This window comes from Sus scrofa, chromosome 3, assembly GCF_054392235.1.
Source record: "Sus scrofa isolate SSC_HxYL_T2T_F1_AM1 chromosome 3, Sscrofa_HxYL_maternal_Yorkshire_Landrace_v2.0, whole genome shotgun sequence".
Classification (NCBI taxonomy): Eukaryota; Metazoa; Chordata; class Mammalia; order Artiodactyla; family Suidae; genus Sus; species Sus scrofa.
This window is the reverse complement of record NC_139385.1, coordinates 80,594,748-80,610,293: the sequence shown is the minus strand read 5'-3', so window position 1 is coordinate 80,610,293 and position 15,546 is coordinate 80,594,748. Positions and strand designations below refer to the sequence as shown.

The 15,546-nt window shown below is 39.3% G+C and overlaps 1 protein-coding gene across 4 annotated transcripts in view; it reads right to left on the bottom strand.

Annotated features, from left to right (window-relative positions):
- M1AP (meiosis 1 associated protein) overlaps positions 1-15,546 on the bottom strand; it is an 82,233-nt gene that overhangs the window by 52,943 nt on the left and 13,744 nt on the right. For all 4 annotated transcript variants that reach the window (XM_085018857.1, XM_085018858.1, XM_085018856.1 and 1 more), the window contains exons 3-4: positions 8,140-8,325; positions 6,681-6,849 (exon numbers count right to left, since the gene is read on the bottom strand). In XM_085018857.1, coding sequence (XP_084874983.1) covers positions 6,681-6,849; positions 8,140-8,325 — 355 coding nt within the window. The remainder of the gene's footprint in view (positions 1-6,680; positions 6,850-8,139; positions 8,326-15,546) is intronic.

Below are 15,546 nucleotides of genomic sequence, written 5' to 3'. Positions count from 1 at the left end.
GGGCTCGTCTTTCTGGTGCAGGACCTCCAGGCTGGGGAGACTGATGTCGGGCTCGTGTGGGAGAACCTCTGCAATGTAATTATTCCACAGTTTGTAAGTTGCTAGGACAGGGGTATAGGACTTGATTATATTGCTAGTCTGCCCCTCTTACCCATCTCATTGTGGTTCTTCCTTTTTGTCTTTAGTTGTAGAAGGTAGGTTCTAATCTTTTCCATTGACGGTTATTCTGCACATAGTTAGTTGTGATTTTGGTGTGTTTGCAAAAGGAGGTGAGCTGAGAGTCTTTCTACTCTATCATCTTGGCTGCTCTCCTTTCCTTTCCCTCCCTCCCTCCCTTCCTTCCTTCCCTCCCTCCTTCCTTCCTTCCTCCCTCCCTCTCTCTCTTTCTTTCTCCCTTCCTTCCTCATCTCTTACTTTTCCTTCCTTCCTTTCTTATTTTTCCTCCCTTCCTATCTTCTTTTCTTTCTTTCTATGGCCACACATGCAGCATATGGAAATTCCTAGGCCAGGGGCTAATGTGGAGCTGTGGCCTATGCCACAGCCACAGCAACACCAGATCTGAGCCCATTTGCAACCTACTCGCAGCTTGTGGCAATGCCAGATCCTTAACTTATGGAGCAAGGCCTGGGATCAAAACTGCAACCTCACAAAGAAAACATCAGGTCCTTAACCCACCAAGCCACAACAGGAACTCCTCCCTTTAATTTCTAAGTTAACGTTTTTTCAGCAATTCTGGTCCTTGCAGTCTCTAAGTTATCTTTGTAATGATTAGTTCTCATTGTGTAGGGCTGTACTAAAGAAGGTAGAATTTAGAATGTTTGAAGGATATAATCTTATAGTCCTTTTAATTAATTAATTAACTTATTTAGGTTGCACACGAGGTATACATAAGTCCCCAGACCAGGGATCAAACCCAAGCCACGGCAGTGACAATGTTGGATCTTTAACCCACTGAGTCACCCGGGAATGCCTTATAGTTCCTTTTAAAATTGATCTGTTATATCATTTCCTTGTAACCTGTTTCTCTCCTTGAAAAGTATAGTGTAGACAATTTGTATTTAACTTATGATCATGGTTACCATAGGTTAAGAAATTATATACAGATTCAAGAAGTGTTTGAGGAGTTCTCTAATGGTACGTGGGTTAAAGTTCCAGAGATGTCACTGCAGTGGCTTGGTTTGCTGCTGTGACTCAGGTTTGATCCCTGGCCCCAGATCTTCCACATGCCATGGGCATGGACAATAAATAAATAAATAAAAGGGTTTGAATGGGCTATAAAGGGAAGCTACAGGTGTTTGGGATGTGTCCCTAACTATACGAATTGATGTCAGAGAGTATGAACACCACCTCTCACAATTCATTTGTTTTTGTTTCCCAATCATTCATTTTATTTATTCAAGAAACATTTATTGGGAATCTACTATGTGTCAGGCAGAATAAAATATGTGAGCGATACAAAGATATGTAAGACCCAGTCTTATCTTCAGGTAACTTACAGTCTACTCGGGGCCTAGCCATTAAATTCAAACCTTAGACATAATAAACCATCCATATACATAAATTTTCAAAAATAACAAGAATGGCTATTTTTCACAGAACTAGAACAAAACATTTTAAAGTTTGTTTGGAAGCACAAAAGACCCAGAAGAGCCAAAGCCATGCTGAAAAAGAAAAATGGAGCTGGAGGAATCAGGCTCCCTGAGTTCAGACTATACTACAAAGCTACACTTATCAAAACAGTATGGTACTGGCACAAAGACAGAAATATAGATCAGTGGAACTGGATAGAAAGCCCAGAATTAAACCCATGCATGTACAGTCAACCTAATCTCTGACAAAGGAGGCAGGGATATACAATGGAGAAAAGACAGTCACTTCAATAAGTGCTGCTGGGAAAACTGGACAGCTATATGTAAAAGAATGAAATTAGAATATTTCTTATCACCATACACAAAAATAAACTCAAAATGGATTAAAGACCTAAATATAAGACTGGACACCATAAAACTTTTAGAAGAAAACATAGGCTGAACACTCTCTGACATAAACCACAGCACTCTCTTCTCAGATCCACCTCCTAGAGTAATGATGATAAAAACAAAAATAAACAAATTGGACCTAATTAAACTTAAAAGTTTTTGCACAGCAAAGGAAACCATAAACAAAATGAAGAGACAACCCACAGAATGGGAGAAAATATTTGCAAATGAATCATCTGACAAGGGATTAATCTCCAAATTTTATAAACACCTCCTGCAGCTCAATACCAAAAAAACCCAAACAACCTCATCAAAAAATGGGAAGATCTAAACAGACAATTCTCCAAAGAAGATATTCACATGGCCAAAAAAAAAAAAAAAAAAAAAAAAAAAAAAAAAAAAAAAACAACAACAAAAAAAACCACGTGAAAAGATGTTCAACATAACAAATTATTAGAGAAATGCAAATCAAACTACTATGAGGTACCACCTTACACCAGCCAGAATGGCCATCATCAAAAAGTCTACAAACAATAAATGCTGAAGAGGGTGTGGAGAAAAGGGAACCCTCTTACCCTGCTGTTGGGAATATAAACTGGTGCACCCACTATGGAAAAGAGTATGGAGATTCCTCAAAAAAACTAAAAATAGAATTACCATATGATCCAGCATTCTCACTCTTGGGCATCTATCTGGAGAAAACCATGACTTGAAAAGATACATGTACCTCAATGCTCATTGCAGCACTATATACAATAGCCAAGACATGGAAGCAACCATCGACAGAGGAATGGATAAAGAAGATGTGGTATATATACACAATGGGATATTATTCAGTCATAAAAAAGAATGAAATAATGGCATTTGCAGCAACATGGGTTAGTGAAGTTAGTCATACTGTGAGACACAAACATAATGTGCTATGACTGATATGTGCAATCTAAGAAAAGGATACATTGAACTTATTTGCAGAACAGATACTGACTCACAGAGTTTGAAAAACTTATGGTTTCCAAAGGAGACAGGTTTGGGGGGGGAGGGATGGGCTGGGAGTTGTTTGGGATAGAAATGCTGTAAAATTGGGGTGTGATGATCATTGTGCAACTATAAATATAATAAAATTCATTGAGTTAAAAGCCAAAAAAAAAAAGAATAGCTAACTTTCACTAAACATTATATACTAAGTAATTACCATACATGATCTCATTTAATCCCTGTAACTATTGGATGGGGCAGGAATTAATAACCAAGGCTTAGACAGGCTAAGTATCCTCTCCAAAACTACACAGTTAGTAGGTAATAGAACTGGGGTTTAAACTCAGGCAACCTAACTTTGGAACCCTCATCCTTCTGAGAATAAGAGTAGTTGCTGTCACTAATCGCTTGATAAGGAATCAGATAAAGCAGAACATTAATGGAAAAAAGGAATTAACTATGAGGAAAGTACAGGCAAACTGGGAAGATTTCAGTTTTGAATTGTACATACACTTAACTCACAAGGAGGAATTACAAGCAATTTATGTGATGATGTATTACTTATAAGCAAATAGGAAGTTATTAGAAGAATCATTATCAGTGGCACAAGGTAGAAAGCTGCCTTCCTGCAATTAAAAGCTCCTCTATACAACACTTGCCTCTAACCATTCTAAATGAAGGCATCAGGTACCCTGAGAGTACTGAGCTCCGTGCCATTAGAGATACAGTACTTTCTGCGTACAGGCACTGAAGGGAAAAAAGGATGTACAGTCCATGGCTGATCTGTCCATGGCCAAAGAGAAATAAAAAGAGTCTTTCTCTCACAGATTCAGTTTGAGAACCCATGGGACAGGACTCTGATTGGTGGCCTGGAGAACTAGGATTGCCTCACCTGTGACCAGGAAAGTCGAGGTGTTACTGAGAAAGAGGATGCAGGGGATGCCGGGCAGACCAAGGACAAGCTCCACAGGTATCACTCTCATCAACTCATTCAACAAACAGCTACTGATAACCTGCTACAACAGTGGGACACAGAAATGAGTAAGACAAATTTATAATCCGAAGGCTTAATGCTTAACATTTAATGCTGAGAGAAGAGATATCAAGTAGTTTATAGTTTAAGTGAGAAGACAAAATTATCACACAATAAAGCAATGGTAAACAATTCTATATGGTACATAATTAAGCACTAAATTGTGTGGTGCAGACCACCAGGTATGTGGTTTTTCCAAGGAGAGATAATCAGTACGGGAGTCACAAACCTGAATTAGGCCTTAAAGGATTGGGCTGGAAGAGGATAAGGGAAGGAATTCAGAGGAAAGAAGAGGGATGGAGATAGAAAGGACAGTCAGTGAGGAGACAGGCTTGAGAAAAGCAGAGAGTGCGTAGTAGGGAGAGCTCGTCCACCACATAGCAAGGCTGGTTTCCCTCCCTCCCCAGCCAGAACGACACAAGCGGCCCATGATGCTGGAAGGATCCACGTGTGTCACATTTCGATGGGAAACACATGCTTAGTTGCCAACCCCCTGGCCTAGTGGGTGAAGGGAAGAGTGAGGTTATCTATTTTGAAAGAGGAAGGGATACGATGGTATCAGAAGAGTGGGCGCCTCCACATGCGCTGATGTAGGATAAGCCAATACAGCCAGGGAGAACTGCCAGAGGATGAACTGCAACTCGAGTGTTGGATTAATTAAAACCAGTTAAAATCCTTTTTTCCCCTACCAGTTAAAACCCTTTTAAAAAGCCATAATTTGAGAATCTCTACTTGACTTCCTAATGAAAATATTTACCTAAGTTTCCATTGCTTTAGCATGAAATCCAAATGTCTTAAAATGGATTTAGGGCGTATTTGGCTCTTTCTTTCTCTTCCTTACTTCTTTCCTTTCTTTCTTTTCTCTCTCTCTCTCTTTTTTACCTTTTAGGGCCGCATTCAAGGCACATGGAAGTTCCGAGGGTAGGGGTCAAATTAGAGCTACAGCTGCCGGCCTACACCACAGCCACAGCAGCTCGGGATCCCAGCCACGTTTGCCACCTGCATCACAGCTCATGGCTGGATTTTTAACCTACTGATTGAGGCCAGGGATTGGACCCGCGTCCTCTTGGATACTCGTTGGGCTTGTTACCACTAAACCACAAGGGGAACTTCCATTCTGGCTTTTCTTCATCTAACTCTTGCCTACCGTTCTAGGTTCACTCCTGTCTCTGCCTGATAGGCTCCTGTCATAAGGAACCATGGCTCATCTCTGAAAACTGATTTATCTTGCTTTCTCCTGCCCCTGGGTCTCCTTTTTGAGTCCCTTTTCCTCTTTCTCTGTTTGGTTAATTCCCATTTGTCTTTTAAGACTCAATTTGAATATTTGTTCTTCTAGGAAGTGTAGGATTATTGGTGACTTATGGAGAATATATTGGCAGGGACCTAGGCACTCGTGGTCACTGTATGGGGGTAGGCTTTCTAGGGACCTCAGGGCTGGGAAGCTGGTGACTGAGACCCTATTCTGGGGAGGTGGGAAGGACATGGGAGGCAGGGAACATATGAACCAAGACTTGTAATCCACTGGCAATGCTCCATTGTTCTATCAACCTTCATTTACAAAACACAAATTCAAAGACAAAATTATTAAGAATTTCAGGACAGTAACGAAAAAGCATTAAATCCTAAGCATAAGGCCTTTCTGAATGCAGGGCTCTGTGTAACCACACTAGTCATAGGCCTATGAAGCCAGCTCTGCATTTAAGTCTCTTCATACAACACTGGTTATAACAGCAAAATGTAATAAGCCAAATTATGCATTAGTAAGCAATTAAACAAATAAACCATGATCCAGCTATAAAGTAAAAAAAATTATGTATCTAGTGGATTATAGAATATTGTGTATGTCATGATCTCATTAAAATGTAAAGTATTTCTTTCTACCTATCTACCAAATGGAGCTTTTTTTTTCTTTTTTGGCCATACCCATGGCATATGGAAGCCCAGAATGAACCCACACTGCTTCAGAGACAATGCTGGTTTCTTAACCTGCTGCACCAAAGCGGGAATCCCTATCTAGTGGGACATTAAGAGGGACACCCCCATCTCTTAAAAGTGATTAGAGGAAGGAGGAATTTTTCCTTTTTTTTTTTTTTCCGGCTGTGGCATACAGAAGTTCCCAAACCAGGGTTCGAACCCAAGCTACAGCAGTAATAATGCTGAATCTTTAACCACTAGGGCCACCAGGGAACTCCTACTTTTTATACTTCTAATATTTCCGGTTTTACATTTACATATATCATCTCTGAAATTTAAAATGCAATTTGAGTTTCCCTCGTGGCTCAGTGGTTAATGAATCTGACTAGGAACCATGAGGTTGCGGGTTCGATCCCTGGCCTCGCTCAGTGGGTTAAGGATCTGACGCTGACGTGAGCTGTGGTGTAAGTCACACACGCGGCTCGGATCTGGCATTGCTGCGGCTGTAGTGTAGGCCGGCGGTTACAGCTCCGATTAGACTAGCCTGGGAACCTCCATATGCCACAGGTGTGGCCCTAGAAAAGACCAAAAAAAAAAAAAAATGCAATTTGAAAAATTCAACTCTAATACCTAGAAATACCTGTCTGAACCACAGTGAAGTCTGTTGACTTCATTTCATTTAAGAACTTAAAAAGACCATGGGAAATGATGTTCCTGACTGGAAAAGACTACTCCTTAAAATTTTTACCATTCTTTTAACCTTTTCCTTTAATCCTTACCTTCGTTGCTGGGCTCTTCTACAGGGGATGCTGAGTCCACACAGTCTAGGACTCCCTTTGTGATCTCAACCACCTGGAGCCTCCTGACCCTGACTAGGTCTGTATCTTTCAATCCTTCCTCTAATTGTTTGACCACCTCTTTTCCAGGCTGTGAAGTCAGAACAGTAATCTGGAAATAAACCAAGGAATCAATGTGTCTATTTGCCCTTGTGTAGACGAAGAATGTAACAGATGAGATCTGGAGGATAAACACCACAGAAATCTCTGGTAGTGGCCATGGTCTTTAGGGCAAAGAAGAGGATTTAAGAGTGACTTGCAAATCCAATTACATTTGGCAGATTCTGGTGGGAGAGGTCTGCTGAGACAGATCATCACAGGACCCTTCCAAATAGGCTGAGTCTACCCCACAAAGGGGCCAGGGAGAAGCCATCCCTGGGTTTTAGTTTTTTTTTTTTTTTTTTTTGCTATTTCTTGGGCCACTCCTGCAGCATATGGAGGTTCCCAGGCTAGGGGTCGAATCGGAGCTGTAGCCCCCGGCCTATGCCAGAGCCACAGCAACGGGGGATCCGAGCCGAGTCTGCAACCTACACCACAGCTCACGGCAACGCCGGATCGTTAACCCACTGAGCAGGGGCAGGGACCAAACCCGCAACCTCATGGTTCCTAGTCGGATTCGTTAACCACTGCGCCACGACGGGAACTCCGGTTTTAGTTTTTTAAGATTGCTTGAATCACGGGCAGTATCTCTCTTGCTTAAAGTGCTTTGATTTCATGAGGAAACAAAAGAAAAAGAATCCTTAAATTCCACTGACTAAGTATGTACTAAATAGTGGAGAGCCTACATGCTCTTTTTTTACAGGAGTACTTCCATGTAGATTTGTCTCCTTGCTCAACCTGAATCCAGGTTGCACTTGAAATTCTGGATGGCAAGTATTAAATACATACAATTCTCTTTTGTACCTAGACATTTTAAATTTAAATTAATGAATAAGGATGCAGATGAAAGAATAATTATTTTTTAAACTGATTTGTTTGATGCCTGATGTTACCAGAGGCAGAATTTTTTTTTGTTTTTCTTTTTGTAGCCACACTATATGGCATATGGTTCCTGGGCTAGGGGTTGAATAGCCACAGTCATAGTAACACTGTATCTAGGCTGCATCTGTGATATACACCACAGTTTATGGCAATGCCGGATCCTTAACCCACTGAACCAGGCCAGGGATTGAACTCGCATCCTAACAGAGAAAACATCAGGTCCTTAATCTGCTAAGCCACCGTGGGAACTACCAGAGGCTGAATGTATTTTAACTCAGTCATTCATGCACCCTGTAGAGTAACTAGTCATGATCTTCAATGTGAACCAAGCAGAGAACAATATAAAGATGACAAATAATGAAGGATCTAGATGCACTGAAATGCTAAGATGGCTTAGAGTCCCAAGGCCAGCGTCTCTTACCTCCAGGGAAGTGTAGGTCAAAGCTGCACCTGTGGTCACGTGCCTGCTGTACTGTTTGAACTGCTGGATCCCATCCTCTACCGCCAGCTGCAGAGAAGTGCCTTGTGGTCTGAAACAACCTTCTCTTTGTAATATGCGGAGTTCCGAGATACAGGCCTGCAGCCTAGCAAAGTTCCCTTTCACCTGCTGCAGAGAAGAATGAATCAAAGATGCAAGTGTTTAGTGACCCAGATTTCAGATTAATTGGCAATCTAATCTTCTTTTTTTTCTTTTTTTTTGTCCTTTTTGCCATTTCTTGGGCCGCTCCCAAGGCATATGGAGGTTCTCAGGCTAGGGGTCTAATTGGAGCTGTAGCCACCGGCCCACACCACAGCCACAGCAACTCAGGATCTGAGCTGTGTCTGCGACCTACACCACAGCTCATGGCAACGCCAGATTGTTAACCCACTGAGCAAGGGCAGGGATTGAACCCGCAACCTCATGGTTCCTAGTTGGATTCATTAACCACTGTGCCACGACGGGAACTCCGAATTGGCAATCTAATTTTCTTATCAATTACTCCTCAGGAGTACTTTTCCCTTCCTGAAAATCTATTTGACCAACATCTATGGAATGCCTATTATGTTGTAGGCACTGCACGAAAATCTTCCCCAGACCAGAGGAAGGAAAATCTGCAGCCAAAGGGCTTTGATGATGTGGAGTTACTACAAACAGGAAGGAAGTGTTTTAACTCATTCACTCACCCCAAAGCAGGTTCAGTTGTGACTGCTTAGTTTTACTTTGGGGTGGTCTGCAAATTGGAGACCACCACTCTTAAATATTATCTCCATTTCTCAGTCAATCTAGGCACTGGGAACTTCTCTATTCAAGAGTGATGTTTTAGAGTTCCCTTTTTGGCTCAGAGGGTTAAGGACCCAATGTTGCCTCTGTGAGGATGAGGGTTCAATCCCTGGCCTTGCTCAGTGGGTTAAGGATCTGGTGTTTCGGTGAGCTGTGGCGTAGGTCGCAGATGCGCCTTGTATCTGGTGTTGCTGTGACTTTGCTGCAGGCCTCAATTGCAGCTCTGATTCGACTTCTGGCCCATATGGAGCCTCCATATGCTGCTGCAAGTGTGACTATAAAAAAAAAGTGTGATATTTTACCAGAAAAGAGGATTTGGATGTGGTTGATCATTTTGGAACTGATAAGGTCCTACGTAATCTGCTCCTTGGGATAACTTCAGTAAAGAGATGCTTGGCTTAGTCTGAAGTCAGGTCAAGGAGTCAACATGTAAACCTCCTGACTCCTCTCACTCTCCTTCAGAAAGTCTTGTTCTTAGGAAGTAAACTAATCTAATCTGACTCTAGATCAATGTTACTACTCTTAAAAATAAATACATTTTGAATGAACGTGGAATTAAAACTTGTGACCCTATTAAGGAGTTCTCTTGTGGCAAAGTGGGTTAAGGATCTGATGTCACTGCAGTGGTTTAGATCACTGCTATGGTGTGGGTTCCATCCCTGGCCTGGGAACTTTGACATGGGCAGGTGCAGCCAATAAAAAAGAAAATTGTGACATTATTTGAAGGAATTCCAAGAAACAATAGCAAGTGGGGTGGGAAAGAATTATATTTGGGATGAGGAAATTTTCCTGATCAAAGAGCAGAATTGAGCAGTTTTTTCAAAATGCACATAAACTTCATGAACATGTTACATTGCTTACATGCTCTTCTCCATGAATCTCTGGGAAAAATTTAAGTGGGATGTGGTTCTTAAAAAAAGAGAACTTGTAATCTAGATAGGAAGATAATAAGCCTACTCAAGAAAGAAATAAGAACAAATGAGGCCACAGGTATATAGACCGGTAGACTCTGAGCATTTCTTTTCATGTATCCCCTAAAAATAGGAAAAATGATAAACTCCTTTAGACATTTTAAGTTGATATCTAGATTTGAAAAAACTTTCAGCATATTTTTCCTTTTTAAAAATTATAGTTGATTTACAATATTATGCCAACATCTGCTGTACAGCAAAGTGACTCAGTCATATTTGTGTGTGTACATATACATACACTCTTTTTAAAATATTATTCTCCATTATGGCCTATCCCAGAAGACTGGATATAGTTCCCTGTGCCATACAGTAGGAACTTGCTGTTTATCACTTTCAGCATATTTTAAATATTAATATTTAAAAGCAAAACTATTACACCAGTCTTCAAAACATAATCCAATAGGATCTGAATATCATAGAGATTTGATACTCACCATTATTCAATTTAAAAAGTACATGAACAAGCTCTTTTTCTTTTTTAACAGATGGAAATAAATATTATTCATTTTTATCCTTAAACTCATATTTCCATTTCACTTTTCTCACAGAGTTAAATCATAATGTAACAATTTTTTGGTTGGCAATCTTTTTTTTTTGCTTTTTTTAGGGTCGCACCTGTGGCATATGGAAGTTCTCAGGCTACAGCTGCTGGCCTATGCCAGCCACAGCCACACAGGATCCAAGACACCACCTACCACCTACACCACAGCTCACGGCAATGCTGGATCCTTAACCCACTCCCACTCACTGAGTGAGGCCAGGGATCAAACCCTCATCCTCATGGGTACTAGTCAGGCTTGTTACCACTGAGCCACAATGGGAACTTCCTAGGTTGGCAATCTTTTATTGATCATCTTATCACACTTCTCTGCATCAAAAATATTTACATGTTCTAAGGTTTAAAAATTTCCTATGACCATAGGCTGTAATGAATAATCTAGATTGATTATTATTAAAATTATTGTTTATATGCAATTGATCAAAACAACATATATATTACTGAGCCTGATAAATTATTGGTGTTAGGCATAATCTTTAATTAGAAATACATCTCTTAATGGCATGAACATGCTGGGTTCTTTTTTCAATTAGTTCATGTATGTGTGAATAAATATATTACTGCTTGAATGGTATTCAGTAGCAATCCTATTTCTATTTTTTTTATTATTATAGTGCTGAGAAACCTCTCCTCATGAATATGAGATGTCAATCAAACTGTCATATTCATTCTCAGTTATAGGACAAAAATTATATAAAGATATACCAAAAATTTTTTTAATGATCTATCATCTACTACTCAGTGTGGTCTTCCCTCAATTTTGGTAAAATTGGAATTACCTGGTTGCAAATGATTTTTAAACCCAATCATAAGTCATTTATTTTCTTACACTGATACCAATATTTGGAATTGTTCATTTGTTCGGTGTTCTTGGAAGTTTTAGAACCACATGACAAGTCATCACAGTAAAACTTACACTGGGAGTTCCCACTGTGGCTCAGTGGGTTAAGAACCTGACTAGTATCCATGAAAATGGGGGATGGTCCCTGGCCCCGCTCCAGTGGGTTAAAGGATCTGATGTTGCTACAAGCTGCAGTTCAGATGTGGCATTGCTGTGGCTGTGGGGTAGGCCAGCAGCTACAGCTCTGATTTAACCCCTAGCCTGGGAACTTCCATAAGCCATGGATGTGGCCCTAAAAAAACAAAAGACAAAAAAATAGTAGTGGGTATTTTAAAGAAGAACTAGGTTTTGGTTCAGGCTTTAGATCCAAACAGACTTGAGTTCCAAATCTTAACTCTTCCTCTTATTGGCTATGAGTCCTTAAGACAAAATTTCTTCAACTAGAAATTGGGGACAATGGAAATACTTAGCTTAAAGAGTAAGTATTAAATAAGTTAATTCGTGGCACACAGTATGTACTCAGTGTTATCTGTGATTATTATATTTATGACTATCAAACCCTAAAAGTACTTAGGACATTGCTAATTAAACAAAAGGGGTTTGTATTGGCTTAATGGTTCTATTCTACAACTAACAAAATAAGTGAAAAAAAATATAGTATCTAGGTGAATGACATAGCTCCATTCACTTAAAAAACATTTATTATCATGTGCATATGATATACTGGGTACCTAAAACAAGACATAATTCCTGTTCTCTACTAACTTTACAAATGAGTAAGATAAATAGCCTCAGAATACAAAGGGATAAGAGCCACACTAGAATGACACTTTCCAAATATGCTGACCAATTATTGTGTCTATTTCACCAGAATGTAAGCTCAGTATAATAATATATTAAAGGAGGCACCTGATCTGTTTCTTCATTGCCCTGTTTGCAGGGCTTTGGGCCGTACAGTACCTGGAACACAGCTGTATTAAACAAATTATTCTGGAATAAATGGTAAATGGATGCTTTATAGTAAATTTCAGGGGGATAAAAAATATAAATTAGGAAATATAGGGGTCCTCTGTACTGTCTTCGTAACTTTTTAAGAATCTAAATGATTCAATAGTGAGAAATGGAAAAACTAAACCAGGAAAATAGTTGGGGAAAAAAGGGTAGTATCTTCTGGTAGAGAAGACCTTCACAAACACAACAACCCTCAGCATCCTCACGGCATGGCTGAGGCCTCCTGCCTGCTTCCCTTTGCTTTCCTGCCCCTTTCCTCAGAGGTTTCCCTCCTGTGGTCCTCCCAGTGCTGCTGCTTTTCAGACATGGACACTATTTACAACCCACATCAGAATCTCCATTGTCTCTACATGCTTGTGCATCAGCCACTGTGCCTACACCTGGAGGGGTGCTTCCTGCTTTCCCAGTAGCTATGGACCAGCTCTGGCTTGAGCGAATCAGCGAAATTTGCATCCACTGAGCTGAAACTCTAAGTCCTCCAACTGGGTCTAAACCCCAGCCTTGGGAAAGGGGTCTCTTCCCTAAGTTTCCCTTTATTGGAACTCTCTCCCTCAGCCCTCTGGTACCACAGAAAGTTCTCTTATACCTTGTTGCTATATTATCATAGTTTAATACGTTATACTATGGTAAAATACTCTATACAGATTTTCCTTGTTTAAATCACTGTAGTTTCTGTCTCCTAATTGGACCCAGGCTGATAGTCTGTTCTAATATTTACATTGTTTTAATTTTTACATTTAAATCATTGATTCATCTGGAATTTATATTGATGTAAGCTGTATGAATCTAACTTAATTTTCTCCCACATGACTATCCGGTTTGTTGAATAATTTTTCCAATAATGTTAAACAGCATCTTTATTATACACTAAATCCCCCCATGTGTTTGGGTCTGTTTCTGGACTTTAAATTGTATTCGATTGCTCTGTTTCTTCAAACTCCAGTATCACACTGTTTGAATATCTAGTATTTGACAGGAAGAGTCTCTAGCTATTCTTGTTTGTTTGTTTTTTTGATTCTAATTTTAACTTTATTATCAGGATGTCTAGTTCCTCTGTTAGAAATTTTACTGGGAATTGCATTATGTTTATAGATTAATTTATAAATAACTGACATCTTTCCGGTCTGAGTCTTCCCAAGAACAAAGTTTCTCAATAGAATTTTAATTAATATAAATCTTGCATATTTATTATTATTTTCATTCATAGGCATTTATTTAATCATTTTGGTTATTGTGGTGAGATCTTTTCTACCATTTTAACTTTTAATTTGTCATTCAGGGATAATATAAATGGTATCAATATTTGTATTAATTTTTGTACCTGATGTCATATGTTTCTTTGTTGTTTGAAATAATTTTCTGGTTGATTCTTTTGGGTTTTCTAGATACATTATCTTTTTTTTTTTTTCCTTTTTAGGGGTGCACATGCGGCATACGGAGGTTCCCAGGCTATGGGTTGAATAAAAGCTACAGTTAACCAGCCTACACCAGAGCCATAGCAACACCAGAGCTGAGCCATGTCTGCGACCTTCACCACAGCTCACGGCAATGCTGGATCCTTAACCCACTGAGTGAGGCCAGGGATGGAACCTGCATCCTCATGGATACTAGTCGGGTTTGCTTCCACTGCGCCACAACGGAAACTCCTAGATACATTATCATTGATCTGCAAATAACAATAATTTTATCTCCTCTTTCCCTATTTTTATATTCTAATTTCTTTTGTGTGTGTGCAATTAAAACAGTGAAAATCTCCAGAATACTGTTAAATAATAGTCATGAAAGTAAACTTATTTGTTTTACAAAGGAATATATTCAGTGTCTTTTCATTGAGTAAGATCTGATTTTTTTTTTTTTTTTTTTTTTTTTTTTTTTTTTTTTTTTAGGGCTATACCTGCGGCATATGGAGGATCCCAGGCTAGGGGTCGAATCAGAACTACAGCTGCCGGCCTATGCCACAGACACAGCAATGCCAGAGCTGAGCTGTGTCTGCAACCTACACCACAGCTCACAGCAACACTGGATCCTTAACCCACTGAGTGAGGCCAGGGATCAAACCCGCAACCTCATGGATCCTAGTTGGATTTTTAACTGCTGAGCCACTGAAGGGACTCCAAGATTTGATTTTTGAGTTATCATAGACAAACACTATGGAAATAGCCAACCGTTTCTACTTTTTAAGTTTTTTTTTTTTAAGATTGGATATATTTTATTAAGCACATTTTTCAGTATCTTGGAAATAAGCATGATCTTATTTTTTCTTAGATATATTAACACAGTAAACAATATTAATAGATTTCCCAATACTGTACCATCTCTTCATTACTGTAGGTGACTTTTAATTTTAAATGATTTTTATTTTTTCCATTACTGCTGGTTTACAATGTTCTGTCAATTTTCTACTGTATGGCAAGGTGACCCAGTCACACATACACATATACATTCTTTTTCTTACATTATCCTCCATCATGCTCTATCATAAGTGACATAGTTCCCAGTGCTATACAGCAGGATCTCATTGCTTATCCATTCCAAAGGTATTAGTTTGCATCTATTAACCCCCAATTCCCAGTCTATCCCACTCCCTCTCCCTTTGCCACAACAAGTCCGTTCTCCAGGTCCATGATTTTCTTTTCTGTGGAAAGGTTCATTTGTGGCATATATTAGATTCCAGATATGTGATATCATATGGTATTTGTCTTTCTCTTTCTGACTTATTTCACTTAAAACGAGAGTTTTTAGTTCCATCCATGTTGCTGAAAATGGCATTACTTTGTTCTTCTTTATGGCTGAGTAGTATTCCATTATATATATATATATATATATATATATATGATTCCAATATTATATATATTAAGATGTGATATATGTAATTCATCTATAATTAATTTTGATATTATATATATCAAGATGTGATCTATCTATCTATCACATCTTCTTAATCCAGTCATCTGTTGATGGACTTTTAGATTGTTCCATGTCTTGGCTATTGTGAATAGCGCTGCAATGAACATATGGGTGCATGTGTCTATTTTAAGGAAATTTTTGTCTGGATATATGCCCAAGAGTGGGATTGTTGGGTCATATGGTAGTTCTGTATTCAGCTTTCTGAGGTACCTCCATACTGTTTCCCATAGTGGTTGTACCAATTTCCATTCCCACCGACAGTGCAGGAGGGTTCCCTT